Genomic DNA, 14512 nt, shown 5'->3' with positions numbered 1-14512 from the left:
TCTCCATCAGCGCGAACCCCACCGGCCAGCACCGTTTTCCTGGCCTGGTCTCCATCTAATCGATGGAGAATGGTTCCATGGAGATGAATTCTTGTCGGTTGACTATGCTGGCTTGACACCTGATGGCCAGCCTGACAACCCTCCTTCAACTCTGTATGTTTTCATCCACGACAACCTACCGGCAACGCCATATCACCACGGCGATTTTCTTCCACATGAAACCGCAAGGAACCACCGTCGCCGACCGATGAGCTCGGCCGATCCCGACATCGGTTATCCCTGTGCTGTAATCACCTCAAAAGTTGCCCCGAGAACCAGCAGGACCCGCGGCAAAATCGGGCATAGTCGACAGCGAGCCAGCCAATCGAGTCATCTATGCCAAGCAACCCGTGCTGTGCGTGCATGTACTGCTACTCCGTCACATTTCTCGAGCACTCCAAAGATTTTCTGATTTCCTCATCCTATCTCCCGACGCAGCGCCCGATTTTCGCGCGCTATCCGCCTTCCGTAGCGGGAACGAGCAACAACAATCGACACCAAACCCGCTGCGAAGGCTAAAGAACGCAACCCACTCTTTCCGTGAATACCTACTGCGCCGGCGCATTGTCATGGACAACACCATGGCCATGGGGTTCTCGCCCATCCCTCAGACTGGAAATACACCAGGGTCCTCCGTAGATTCCACCATCCGTGACAACATGCCCGTTGCCCCCATGCACACTATGACTGGAATGGGCGGCGGCGCGCCCGCTGGAGCCACCATCATCGACCCCAGTGTCGAACCCTCGTCTGCCATGAACCCGCGATCGTAAGCACAGCTAGCTCGATGCGCAGCACCGCCGTCATTTGACTAATGCAATGCTTGACATTTACAGGTGTGTTACCTGCCGTCGTCGCAAGGTTCGCTGCGATAAGCACATGCCTTGTGGCAATTGCCGCAAAGCGCACATTTCCTGCATCTTCCCGGCTCCCGGCCGAGCACCGAGACGGCCTCGTCCGAAAGATCCGAACGCCCCACCGAAACAGACGAGCGAGCGTGAGGTAGAGTTGATGAAGCGACTTCGGAAGCTGGAAGGCATTGTAGAAGAGCTGAGCGGTCAGATCGAGGTCGACACGCGGCAACCCACGAGTTCCGGCACTTCCCCCGAAGATTCGTCACATCCCGTTGGAGACGAGAGGAGACTAGAGAGCACCGAGACCTCACCCACGACCGCGTCCTCCGCGCGTACCACGAAGCCAGCCGAACTAGGGAGGAGCGCCACTACAGGGGGGATGAGAGCTCGCCAATCCACTTTGAACAGCCCCATACAGAGCCCTGGTAGTAGTCACGTTCATCGGGATTTCGGACGGCTAGTACTTAATGATGATGGGAAGAGGCGATACGTCAGTAATGCATTCTGGTCGAGGATGAGCGATGAGGTAAGATCGACATTGTTGACGAATGCTGGCTTAACGGACTGACTCTTGTGACTCAGCTTTCAGCGCTTCGAGCGGAGACGGAGAAGTTTACAGACGAGGAGTCTGATGATTCAGACGACGATGGAAGCACACCGGCCACCTCTACCTCCACCAAGGACCAGCAAGCAGACCACCATGCTTTCATATTTGGATATAGGTCGTCTGATGTCGATTTGAGGAAGCTCCACCCATTACCGTCACAGATCCCTTTTATCTGGCAAATATATACGGAGAATGTCGACCCGATCGTCAAGATCCTCCATGTACCGACGATGCACAAGGTCGTTCGGCAAGTAAGAGCTGATATGAACACCTTGACACCGGGTCTGGAGGCCTTGATGTTCGCAATATATTATGCGTCAATCACGTCGATGGAAGAAAACGAAGTGAGCCTAAGATTACATTCCTTACTAAAGCCCAGTTCCAGTTTGCTAACGATCCAGGTCCAAATTAACTTCAACACGGATAAGGCGCGTTTGCTCGACCAATACCGGTTTGGTACCGAACAAGCCCTTGCCAAAGCCAACTTTGTCAGCACTTCCGATGCGGTGGTGGTACAGGCTCTCACCCTCTATCTCGTAGTCGTCCGTAGAAACGACAGCACCCGATTCTCCTGGACGCTCACGGGCCTAGTTATCCGCCTAGCTCAGTCTCTGGGAATGCATAGAGAGGGCACCCAGTTTGCAGATTTGACTCCCTTCGAGATCGAGATGCGTCGCCGCCTCTGGTGGACTCTTGTCGTGGTGGATCTCAGATCGGCTGAGGACCAGGGTACCGAGCTGGTCATTGCCGAGCGGACGTGGGACACCGAATTCCCCCTGAACATCAACGATAACGACTTCGGCCCCGAAATGAAAGACTTCCCACCAGAGAGACAAGGAGCGACGGACGTGACTTTCTGTCTCATCCGGTACGAGATCTGCAGCCTTGCGAGGAAATTGCACTCCTCGGTCAATGCGCTGGCGCCGTGTCCAAAAGATACCCAATTAACCTTCCAGGAACGTGAAGAAATGCTTCTAGAGATGTATAACCGCGTCGAGGCCAAGTACCTGAAGCCATGTGATGACGCGAAAGGCGAGTTACTGCACTGGGTGGCGGCTGCAATCGCGCGGCTTATTATGGCCAAAATGAGCTTGACCGTCTACCAATCAGTCCTCTTTCCTGGTCAAGGGCTAGAAGTGTCTCAGCACGCCCGTGATCGCATATTCAACTCTTCTGTCGAGGTTGTTGAGTACAGCCGACTACTCAACAACGAGGAAAAATGCAAACAATACAGGTGGCTTTTCCAGACATACACCAACTGGTATGCAGTGGCATACCTCTTACTGGAGTTGGGCCGACGCGACTGGTCTCCCCCTATGGAGAAGGCGTGGATGGCGCTCGCCTCTACTTTCCGACTTGAGCCTGGAGAACTGGCCAAGCTACAGGGTAATAATGCAGTCATGTTTCCTATCCGCAAGCTGTTCGTGAAAGCACAGAAACATCGCGAGTCAGAGATCGAACGTCTGCGCAACGATCCCGCGGCGGCCGAGAAGCTGGATATGTCAGAGGACAACATGACGGCACCCATGATCACATTCCAGCATTTGCCAGCCTCTGTGCGTACTTCGATAGCCCTCGAGCGCTGGCGTGGCCTTGTGGGTAGGCCAAAAGCCGATAAGGCTGCCCACAGGTCGTGTATGGACGTTGTGCCTGCGACCACACCCCCTAATTCGGTCAAAACGGTTACACCGCCCACAACATCGTATCAAAATCAGCCGGAAACGGAAGCGGACTTCACCCCAACGCAGTTCTCATACCTCGATGCAGCCATGTCGCAGGTTTTGTTTAACTCTGAGAACTTATGGGGGGCGGCCTATGGTGCTGGAGGCCCCGTCGCAGACGGGCTCTCCAACGAAGCACAGCCTCGGATGACACAGCCGCAGCGGACCATGTCGGGCTATGTTAGCAATGGGAATTCTGGGCTTAATTCTGGAGGAGGAGTGTTTTCTGGAGACTCCTTTGCCACACCCCTTATGCCATCCCAGTCGTTGCAACAACAGCAGCAGCAGCAGCAGCAGCAGCAGCAGCGACAACAACAACAATCAACAACAACGCAGTCTGATAGCGCGAAAACCACACCCCAGCTAGAAAACAATCCCCCGCCGTGGGTGTGGCCAGATTCTGGCTGGAATTGGGGCCCGGGTTCTAGCGGACCGCCGGCAAACCTGACGGCACCAGTGGCGCTTCCGGACGACATCGACGTGAACATGGACGAAGACTTCAACTGGCAGGACTGGCAGCAGAGCATCCGCGGGTTCGAGATGGATGCTGCCGCGGCCGCGGGTATTCCAAATTTCCATGGTGGGTTTACTGGTGGGATATAGAAGGGCGTTGTGTAGGGACATGTGATGAACGAGATACTATTTATTTATTATATATACATAGAAGGTGAGGGACGATCTGTTCTTGGTGAAATTTGTGTGGCGACGGATAGAAAGGTTGGCGCGCATCATAATCGTTCGCGGATATGGGCTCAGCGTTGTGCGTCTTGGCGTGAACATAAAGCCCCTTTGGGCTGGGTTGGATTTGTCATGATTCCCCATTTGCTGTCCGCTTCCTTTGCAATCTTGGTCTGTTCGGTGGTGTGTGTGTGTGTTGGTGTTTGGGGGAAATGTCTTGGTGTCTTTGGTGGGCATTGCGGAGATTGCTATTAGTTATTACGAGTATGTCAATATGGGGAGCATTCTACATGACCTCGTCATGATGAGAACCGTCATTTCTTCATTGTATATCGGTGTCGTGATGCCGTGAGGAACTGGCCACAGACGTGTCGAAGGACAAACCGCTCTGTCTGCGTTCTTTGGGGAGGTCATTGTAAGTGGCCCCTTTAGTATAGTCCATGTATGCGATCTGGGTTCCCCGAAGGGGTTCTCAGAGCGTATATTGCGATCTTCCACCGAATGCTAGTCACAGAAACGCGAAACGCGAGTCAGTTGTCAGAAACAACTGCTCGCTTTTGCCCTAATGTCCGAGGTCTTCGCTTTCATATCTTATATTGATCAGGAGCCAGGACATGTAAGGCGAGGAGTCTAAGCAGGAGGTATTCTCGTCCAGCCCGAGTTGCACGTAAGGTTACAGCATTTGGATGAACCACTTGGCCTCCCGCAACAAATCTATCCTACCAACTTTACGTGCCTGTCCGTTCTGGGGGATGCAGGATGCCCAAACCAGGTTGTTGGGAGAGTTGCGAAAATGCTCAAAAGAGACGTCTGGGGATCGATACTGGCGTGATGGCAGTGTCGTGGCATGTTTGGTACAAGTACAATTAAGTATATCAACATCATATAGATGCATATCTGCCTGTGATGTTATATATCGAATAATACCAAGGATTGTTGGCTCGCTTCGTGATCGCGGAATGTGTCCCACCGCTTACAGTAGGCCGTGGTCGCGACTAATGACCAAAACCACCAACGACAACCGATCTACATGCTGGGCTAACACCGCCAGCAGCTGCTCAGGGCAGAGCCTCAAAGAACCTCTAGGCTTGCAGGAATTGCAGGATGTTTCATCTGGCTCAAGATTCCAGTGAGAATATGTTTGGTCATCAGTCATATTTCATGTCAATAATGCCTCAGGCAAACAAACAGACGGCACCAACATCCCGACGTCCGCTTTCAGGCATAGCCGGGGGTATGAAGCCTCCTTGTCTGGAATGCAGGTTTACACAACCTCGCTGAGGCGTCCCATTGCCGCCGTTGTGGTAGCCCTGCATGTCATGCCGGTCACATGAGGCCAGTGCCAGGGAACAATGGGAAGAAAGGTTCAGGTTCGCCTTCAGAGGTCGCACCGCATTAAGCCACCCCTTACGACGTCTTATTCTCCTGGAAATCTCCGAGAATCCCGTGGAACAAATGCGAAGGCGGGCCGAAGGGGGTGAAACAGGGCCCGACGACCAGCTCCCAAGTTCTGGACGTCAGCTTGTTGGTCTAAGATGCCTACCTAGCCTCTCATGGTTCACTATATTTCTAGTACGTAGAGATGAGGCCCAGACTCGAAGTAAGAAGCAAACACGTCAATCTTCGTCTATATAAATGAGGGCGAGCAAGCGAATGGCAAAGTCTCGTTCATAAAGGGAGGAGAGTAGTAGAGTTTGTGTGACTGATTTGGACAGTACATACATGACGTAAAGTAGTTAGGCGAAGACGACGAAATGGAGCAGGAGATATCCGCCCCTGTCCGCCATGGTGTTTAGGCGCGGCGTCAGTGGAGTTTAGAGCTTAAGGTCCGCTGTGGGCTGCCTGAAGGGCCCCGCTTCTCCCCCGAAGGCCCAGCCTTCCCAGCAGAGCACTTGCATTTAGCGCGCGAGGCTTCGCTGCCTGGCTGACGGTTGATTCTAAAATAAAAATACATGCATATGTCATCAATTGACTAGGCTGTGCCCATATTCTGTTCCTGCCATTCGTGTGGCCTGCGACAGCGTTCCTAATTCTGTCTACATCTCCCTTTCATCCTCATTTCCTTCGCGCGATGGATCCAGCACGACGAGCTATGATAAATGGTGGTGGCCGCCAGTCGCCTGCCCGAGGCGACATCACTTCTCCCAGACGAGACCCAAACACGCGGATTACAAAACAACCCGCACGACCCCCAAGCAAACCGAATGCGGCCTACATGACCCAGGATGAAGCGTCAAGGAAGTGGATGAATGAGGAGGACCGGTTCGTCCTGAAGCAGTCCAAGAAGAAGGCCGACATCCGCGTGCGCGAGGGTCGTGCGAAGCCCATCGATCTCCTTGCCTTCAACCTGCGGTGGATCGACCAGGAACGCGATGTCTTTGACGACCATGACGGCGATGTGGAAATGAACGTGCCTGCTCCGCTTGCGGTCATGGAGGGCCTGAACGAGGCACAGCTTAACGAGCTGGAAGAAGAGATAACTTCATATCGCTCGCTTGAGACAAACACAAGGAACCGGGACTACTGGACGGCCCTCCAGACATTATGCGCCGACAGAAAGCGCAAGATCAAGCCCATGGGCGCCGAGGAACGCGCGGTCAGCTCCGTCAGTTCCGATGTCGACAGGATCCTGGGACCCAAGACCTTGGAGCAGCTGGAGAAGCTCGAGGGCCAGATCAAAGCCAAGCTGCAATCGGACGAGGCAATCGATACCGACTACTGGGAGCAGCTGCTCAGAAACCTGCTGATCTACAAGGCCAAGGCCCGCTTGACAAAGGTGTATGAAGCAATCAAGGAGAGCAGGGTCCGGCAATTACGTGAGCAGGACCCGGAAAGGGCAGATGCTCTCGCCTCCTCTGGCCCTTCCACCGCAGCAAGCACACAGGATGGGCCTGCCACGGTTATCTCGCCTTCCAGTCAGCCTGCGAAGGGCATTCCAGCGCCGGTGGGTAGCGCCGGTACCAGTGGCCGCGCCACCCAGCCAACAACAACCGTAGCAGCTCCCGCCAGTATGCCGGGAACAGCTAGGTTCTCCGCAACGGGCGATGAGGACTTCTCCCAGGCAACAAGGGCTCTCTACGAGCGCGAGGTTGCTAGGGGTGTCAGTGAAAACGAAGAAATCTTCACGGCCGAGGAGACTGTGCCCGGTACGGCGCAACCACAGTGGGCCGACAAGTACCGCCCGCGAAAGCCACGCTACTTCAACCGCGTGCAGATGGGTTATGAATGGAACAAGTACAACCAAACACACTACGATCATGACAACCCCCCACCCAAGGTCGTGCAGGGTTACAAGTTCAACATCTTCTACCCGGACCTCATCGACAAGACCAAGGCACCCACCTTTAAAATCATCCGGGAACACGGCAGGCGGCGGGGCGAGTCCTTTGCTCCTGCGGGCGAGGAGGACACCTGCTTGATTCGCTTCATAGCCGGCCCGCCGTACGAGGACATCGCCTTCCGTATTGTCGACCGTGAATGGGACTACAGCGCTAAAAGAGAGCGTGGCTTCCGGAGCAGCTTTGACAAGGTATGCATGTCTAAATATATCCCCCTCCCTTGCATCGTGTTTCACGTGGTTAGGACACCCCGAACTGGTTCGAGAATCTCGTTGGGACTGGCCTGTTGCTTTATGCACCTACTACTCACTAGTATCGATACGAACAGCCTTCCTTGTCGCGCGCCTTTTCTTTGGACGCCATCATCTGGTGGCATCGTATGGCCTTTCTCGCTGTACAACCGCTTGATGCGCGGGTCCTATCGCTGCTGCTCTTTGAGTTGTGCGCACCTTACACACCCACGAGCCAACGCCACTCATGTTCTTCCTTTTGCGTTCCTGGTTGCAAGCCTAGTCCATGTCTGTACTAATCTCTCATGCGTGCAGGGTATCCTTCAGCTTCATTTTCAGTTCAAAAAGGTACGCCCAAGCCATTACCTCCCAGTCTCGATCGATCATATACTAATGTAGAGTGTCCAGATTTACTACCGAAAATAGTGCACAAGCTCTTCATTGCCCTTGCGGTTATCTATTCGACGAATTGGTTTGCAACAAACGGCTGTTTGCGTGGCTAGCGGACAAGCATACCGTCATGTCGCATTTCGCACTGGTGACTCAGCATCTACAATAGCTTGCATGCCTCCTCCAGTGACCGGAGCACCAGTAGCGGTCACTTAGTAATGTACAGGGTACACCACTTCATCTCTCCGAGGCATATTCGGCTTTCTGTGAGGCGCCTACGTTTCTGTTCCGCCTTGATCTTGTGACACGCTTGGTTGGGGGGAAAGCTGCCTGCGAGTGACATGGCCCCTGCTCACCATCAATACGACTTGCCCATACCGCCCTTCTTGCCTCGCCCAGCAAAGGTCTAGCGTCTTGGGCGGTTTGGCAGACAGCCTGGGTATATAGGACCGCTAATCACGGGTCAACCAGCGGTCCTGCGGACGCTGATGGCTACGTGGGTGTATTTGCGCAAAACATCTTTTATGCAAGGAAGCAATCAAGCAGGACTCCGCCATGTTTCGGAAAGCACAATAACGATGGTTCTTCTCTGGCGACAGTACTCGAATATATTCTTCCTCTTCCCGTTATGTGGCCATGAAAGTGCTCCTTGCGTCGCGATGGTCCCGTCCAATCTAGGAGATGATCTGTCGCGCTGATCTAGGCACTCTCGATGGCCAAATGCACAGTACAATGGAACGGGTCCCCCTCAATAACGTTGAAGCTGCTGTATCAGAACTCAGATGTAGGGCTAGCAGCTAGTTGCCCTGATTGGTTCCATTTGGCGAAGTCTTGTCAGAGCTCTATTGGCATGCAAGCACCCGGGAGTGGAGCGGCATAGTGCCCTGGATTCCCGCTGCAGTGCTTGTAGCATCAAGGAACGGAATCGCGGCCCACGATGACCTGCATGAAAGGACTGAAGGGGGGCCAAGGAACGAATCTAGGCAGCTCACATATCTCCTACACGCTCACACTCACCTACATACTCCTGTCATCTTAGTGAGGACCATCTCCCCGGATACAAAGGTGTTGTGGACACGGTCGGTACAATAGCTGCTGTTCCCTGGGGGGAAAGCATCGACGACCGCCTCTTCACGACACACACACTTACATACATACGTACACACTCACACCTCCAATTTCTACTCCAAGCTCAGGTCACATCTGCGGAGCAGTGGGGCTGCTTCATTTTTTTCTCAGGTTACAGACCGTCTGTTACCCAGAGGTCAACCACTTGTGGTGTAGCCGTAGGGAATACACGCCCCCCTCCTCTACTTGTACTGGGAAACAAAATCCCGAAGTTGCCTGGAGGAGTATGAGTGTGTGCGTAAGTGTGTGTGTGTGTGTGTGTGTGTATGTGTATCTGGCTGTATGCTTGTTCTGGGCCGACTTGTGTGTGTAATGGGATGCTAGTCTAAAATATCCCAACATTCGTATGACCGACCCTACAGACTGCACGATGCGCGTTTGCAACATGGCCAGAGAGGAAAACATGCATTTGCGCACGGTGGAGGCACCCTGTTTATCATGTACTCCGTCATGTACCCGTTGGCTGGGTACGGGGTACGTATAGCCAAGTAGATGTCGTTTACTGACTGAAAAGGCTCCGCTGGCGCACGCCGACGCAGCAGGCAAAGACGGACGGATTGATAGAGCCCTACCTACGGTGTACACATACATACTTGCTTGGCTGCTACCTACTCGCTCTACACTCTCACACAGCTGGAAAGCCTTGCACGCACCATATCATACCACATACCACAAGCACGCAACGCACTCGCTGAATTATTCGAGCAGGGGTTGTTCAAGCTTTATTTCCAACCAAATCGTGTGTTGGCAACGGTTAGGGCAGCCGGGTACCTCGTCTGTCGGTCTCTGTTCACTTGGGTTCTGCTCCGTCCTTCTCCCACTTCCCTCCCATCTGCCCGGCCTATGAGAGGGAGTCTTGGCACATGCTACCCAATCCGCCTTGATCTTCTCCTGGTGCATCTAGGCGCATCTGTCTAGCAGCCGATCCCTGCCCACCACCTTTACAGGGCCCCCTGTCGGGCCAGGGTACGTACGCTGCTGTCTTCCCTTGCTCACTTGCACCCCATACCTACCTAACCTATTAGGGATCTGATCTCTCGCGCATATGTGATGAGCGGCCCTGCCTGCTACTATTAGAGAGAGTACTGTACCGTCGGTAAGTACCTACCTACCTTACCTACCAACCCTGGTCGTTGAGCTTCCCGGGTTCCATACATATTCACAATTTCATCAAAGGAACAGAGCAGACGAGAGCACGGTCTTTCAACCAGCAACTTGGACCTGGCCCTATAATCTTAAACCTCTGACCTCGAGACGTTGAACAACATCCCATAAGGCCAAGCAAGTCGCCGTCTGGAAGGCAGCATTAACCCGCCCTACCCTTCTTCTTCTTCCTCCTGTTACTTGACCATCTTTTTGGGGTGTAGGTGTGTGTGAGAGTGTGTGTTGGTTTTTCTGTCTTGACTCTTATTCATAATCACTCGAGTATCCCGACTACTCGCTGTCTGGTCTCAGGTGGCTGCATTGTCTTCAAGTCACTTGACGTCGACTGCTCTCGTACATAAGAATCACTCAAACGTCGACTAATACGCATCATCAACACCGCCTCCTCGACAATATCTTTAGCTGTCGCTGTCGCTGTTGCCGTCGTTGTTCTTGCTCGGCTTGTTATACGTTTACTTGGCCTCCCTCCTCCTGATTCTGGTTCGGCGGCCCGTGATCTCGCTTGTTGCGTCAGCTTCTTGTTTCGCATCCTTCCCGTCCCCTTCCAGAGAGATCAGCAAAAACACAAAAAGGACCTGGTCAGGGCAGCAACCAATACGGCGGTGTGCCATGGTCGTAGTCTACTCCGTGATGAACGCTGGCCTTTGCGACGGCATGCCCGTCAACTACACCTCATCTCCCACTTCGGACTCCACTGGCAATCCAAAGCGGCTTTGCACGACGCAATCACCGGACGGGGACCTCCCCAATCTGGACAGCTTCTACACTCCATCCCCGACACTGGACGCTGCTGAAACCGTCCAACAGCACCAGCACCCGTCCCATATCCTACCTACCCTCAACACCGCCGCGGCTATTCAAACGTACCCGCAAATCCACTCGGCCTCGTCTTCCACCCCTAGCATGTTGGCCACGCCACCCAACACCGCCGGTGTGGACCACGAAGAGTATACCTACCAGGGATCGCCCGGGTCCTGTGGTGCAGCCCATGTTCCTGCCCTCTCCGCCAGGTCGTCCGACACGAGCCCGCGAAGCTGGTCATCGCCGGACCTGCAGCAGCTCAACTACCCACCGGGCTACTACCAGATCTCCTCCAAGGGCCACCACGACTTCCCGCCGCCCTACGGGGGATCCCAGCCGGCCATCGCCACCGAGGACGCCTTCTCTGTCTCCGCCGCCGCCCAGCCGTCGATGGAAGGGTGTGGTGGTGCCTACGCCGTCTCCGTCTCCGACTCCCCTCTGCCCGGCGACATTAAGCATGACCCGGACACGATCATGGGCCAGGACGCACCGGATATGACGCCAGACCACACGGACTCGGTCATGTCGGCCGACTCGCCGCTGCCCAAGCACGAGTACAGCAGCAACTCCTCCTACCCGTACGACGAAGGCGTCGGTCTCGTGGCCGGCGACATTCCTCACCCCCACCACGGGGTGCCGGAAGAGGACGAGCTGGCGAAAGGCGATGAGCCCTACGCGAAACTGATCGAGAAGGCCTTCTTGTCCAAGGACAGCCGCTCCATGACGCTGCAGGAGCTGTACCAGTGGTTCCGCGACAACACTGAGAGGGGCCGGTCCGAGACTAAAGGGTGGCAGAACAGTATTCGGCACAACCTCAGCATGAACAAGGTAAGCGCGGCAATCTTTTAGGCTAATTAATGATGCATATGTGAACTTTTTCTTCTTCTTTTTCTATCATATTCTACACGTCACATTTTCACGGCGGGCTGAGTAACTAACCATCTGCAAATTCCAAAACCTACAGGCATTTGAAAAAAGAGAGAGGAGACATCCAGCAGGGGGCCCGACAACCGAGTCGGGGGAGCCCAGGAGGTCCAATGAATGGGTTCTGACGAACTGGGCGGAAAGGGACGGGGTGCAAAGCACCACGCGCTACCGCAAGAGCAACTCGACCAGCGGGCGGCGGGGGCCCTCGTCGCGCTCGCACCACCAGCAGGGCAGCATCTCGGCCCGAGCAGCGTCGGGGCGCAAAGGCGGGCTGACGGCCAGCAAGACCAAAGCAGCGAACAACCGCGCCCTCCTGAAGCGGCAGAGCATGGGCATCGTCCCCCAGCACCACCACTACCACGGCGCGGGCAGCAGCAGCTCTTACCAACACGGGCAGCGCCATCACAGCATCGCCTTCTATCAGCAGCAGCAACAGTCACGGATGCACCATCATGATTACCTGCACGGTGGGCGCCATCACCTACCCGAGCCGGATTATACGAGGTCGATAGTGCATCACCACCACGACGAGTCGGAATCTTCCGAGGGCAGCAGCCTCCTACAGTACGCGGGCCACCACCCTATGACCTCGTCCATGGCGGCCAGCATCGGGAGTGGGTCAGGCTACTACCAGGCCCAACCCTACCTGGCGAGCCAAGCCTCGCAGCAGCAACATCCGTATTCTCACCAGCACCACCCCAACCATCCCCACGACGCCTACTCGCACCAGCCGCAGCCGCACGCTGCCCACCCCTTCCATCCCCGGCCAGAGAGCCATTTCAAGGTGGAACACGCGACGAGCGTCTACGAGCCACCGGTGACGTCGTCGCCCTCGTCGGCGGCCATCCACGGCGTGTACGCCAGCGTCTTCGCCAACGAGATTGGGGAGGGTACGCCAGAGAACCCGGTGCGCCCCGCTACCCTGCCCTACAGAACCAGTGGCAGTGGGTGGGCCGAGAGCGCCCAGTCATAAAAAGGGCCCAACCGGGGTTCTGGGTGGGCAGTTGGTGATTGGCTGGTTGGGGGTACGTAGTTGGTGGGATCGGACTGGAGGTAGGCAGGGCAGGGGAGGGGGTGGGTGGTGGTGGTGGTGGTGTGACAAGAAAAGGAAAGGAAACTACCACTCACTCGCCTCTCTCTCTCTCTTCCACCCTCCACTCTTCCTCCCCTGCTTGTGCGAACGTACTTGCTTCCCTCTGCCGCTGGTGCTGGGCATGCCAGATGAGCTGCTCTGGTTGGTCGTACGGCAGCTGCCAGGGATGACAGGCTGATGTGGGGGCTGCTGCAGTAATAACCTAGTACACCTATTTCTCTCTTGTCTCTTTTCTTTTATTTTCACATTCACATCATCCATCTACAAGCCCAAGCAACAGGCGTTGGTCACTGGCATTTTTTGGTTTTCTGGTATCTTGGCAGGCATCTCTCAAAGGAGGACGGGCAAAAGAAAAAGGAACGGGCATGGATGGCATTGCATTGGCATAGTCTTTTACTAGAAAGCGTCGTCAGCATCATCATGGTCATCAGCAGGCACAGGAGGGTGTTACAATCTGGTCGTTCTCCAATCTTCAAATTTGGTAATCCAGGCAGGCGCGTCACGTCCTCTTTCGGTCTTTGAAAAACGAACCGGTTCTTGCATTAGCATACATACATCATATGCGCGCATGGGCTGGCTAACACGGCCGGGACGGGAAGCACAGAAGGAAGCAGCTACCTACCTACCTACAGCATGGTACGATTTTTCCCTTTTTCCCTGGGCAACCGCAGCCATACAGCCAGCGAGGTAGACGATAGAGATGAGGCAGTCGCGAGGAGGGTCAGAATAACGTCGACCAGGACAAGGGTGCTTAGCTTGGGAAAAAAGGCTTGGCTCCGGTCGATCTATCCACTTACATGCCTCCTGCCTTCCTCCTGGACCAACCAACAACGTGCCGCTGCAAGAGTACTTTCTTTTGGAGTACCTACCCTGAAATTGACCCTCGCCCTCCCTCCCTCCCTCTCCCCTACCTATCTCCAAGCAGAGGAAATCGCCCGGCTCTCCGCTCCGCTGCCATTGGCACGACGGCGCCACTCTTCAGCTTCCGCGGCTCTTTTCTCTCCCGAGCTAGTTAGCCTAGCCTGAAGGGGAGGAAGCAGGAATCTGGCTTGCAAGTTGGAGGGCGGAGGGGGACAACAGCTGAGAAGGAATGCAATGGATGCCAAATGAGTCCAGCCGGAAGTCTATCTCAATTCCCACTGAATAAGGTGGCCCCCTCCTCCTCCCTGGGATTCTGCTGGGATCCTGGGAGGGTCGATTCGCAAAGCTGACGAACGCCGCCTGGCAATGCAACTGGACGGGGAATTGTCCCGGCCCACCCCCGCTGCAACACCGTTAGTAGCGCCCTCCTGCTGTGCTGCCTACACTGCTGCACTGCTGCTGCTGCTGTTGCCGCCTTCTCCCTCGCTCTGTCACTTGTCAATTTCTCTCGAATCTTGGATGGTACCACTTTCCGAATCGCTTGACACATAAGGATTTGATCCTGCAAACGGGCGACCGGCGAATTGGGTGTTGGAAATGGCACCGTACCATGCACAAACCAGATGACACCCAATTCTGGGAACGGATCCATCTGATGCAGGACACCCGGCCGCTGTGGGA

General features: G+C 54.9%; 3 protein-coding genes across 3 annotated transcripts; all 3 read left to right on the top strand.

Moving 5' to 3' along the window:
- Positions 1-620: 620 nt before the first annotated feature.
- PG985_000274 (fungal specific transcription factor domain-containing protein) lies at positions 621-3824 on the top strand (the record flags this gene model as incomplete). The annotated part of the gene is made up of 4 exons (XM_066820043.1): positions 621-808; positions 876-1419; positions 1476-1844; positions 1902-3824. 4 exons carry the CDS (start codon positions 621-623, stop codon positions 3822-3824), a joined length of 3024 nt encoding a protein of 1007 aa, XP_066690922.1.
- A 2146-nt stretch (positions 3825-5970) lies between these two features.
- Positions 5971-7893, top strand: PG985_000273 (uncharacterized protein; the record flags this gene model as incomplete). Its single annotated transcript, XM_066820042.1, has 3 exons — positions 5971-7428; positions 7783-7815; positions 7876-7893. 3 exons carry the CDS (start codon positions 5971-5973, stop codon positions 7891-7893), a joined length of 1509 nt encoding a protein of 502 aa, XP_066690921.1.
- A 2886-nt stretch (positions 7894-10779) lies between these two features.
- PG985_000272 (sequence-specific DNA binding protein) lies at positions 10780-12850 on the top strand (the record flags this gene model as incomplete). Its single annotated transcript, XM_066820041.1, has 2 exons — positions 10780-11778; positions 11915-12850. 2 exons carry the CDS (start codon positions 10780-10782, stop codon positions 12848-12850), a joined length of 1935 nt encoding a protein of 644 aa, XP_066690920.1.
- Positions 12851-14512: the final 1662 nt, after the last annotated feature.

This window comes from Apiospora marii (genome assembly GCF_038362585.1).
Source record: "Apiospora marii strain CBS 49790 chromosome Unknown utg000001l_segment0_segment0, whole genome shotgun sequence".
Taxonomy (NCBI): domain Eukaryota; kingdom Fungi; phylum Ascomycota; class Sordariomycetes; order Amphisphaeriales; family Apiosporaceae; genus Apiospora; species Apiospora marii.
The sequence above is the reverse complement of the archived record's forward strand: the minus strand, read 5'-3'. Positions and strand labels throughout refer to the sequence as shown.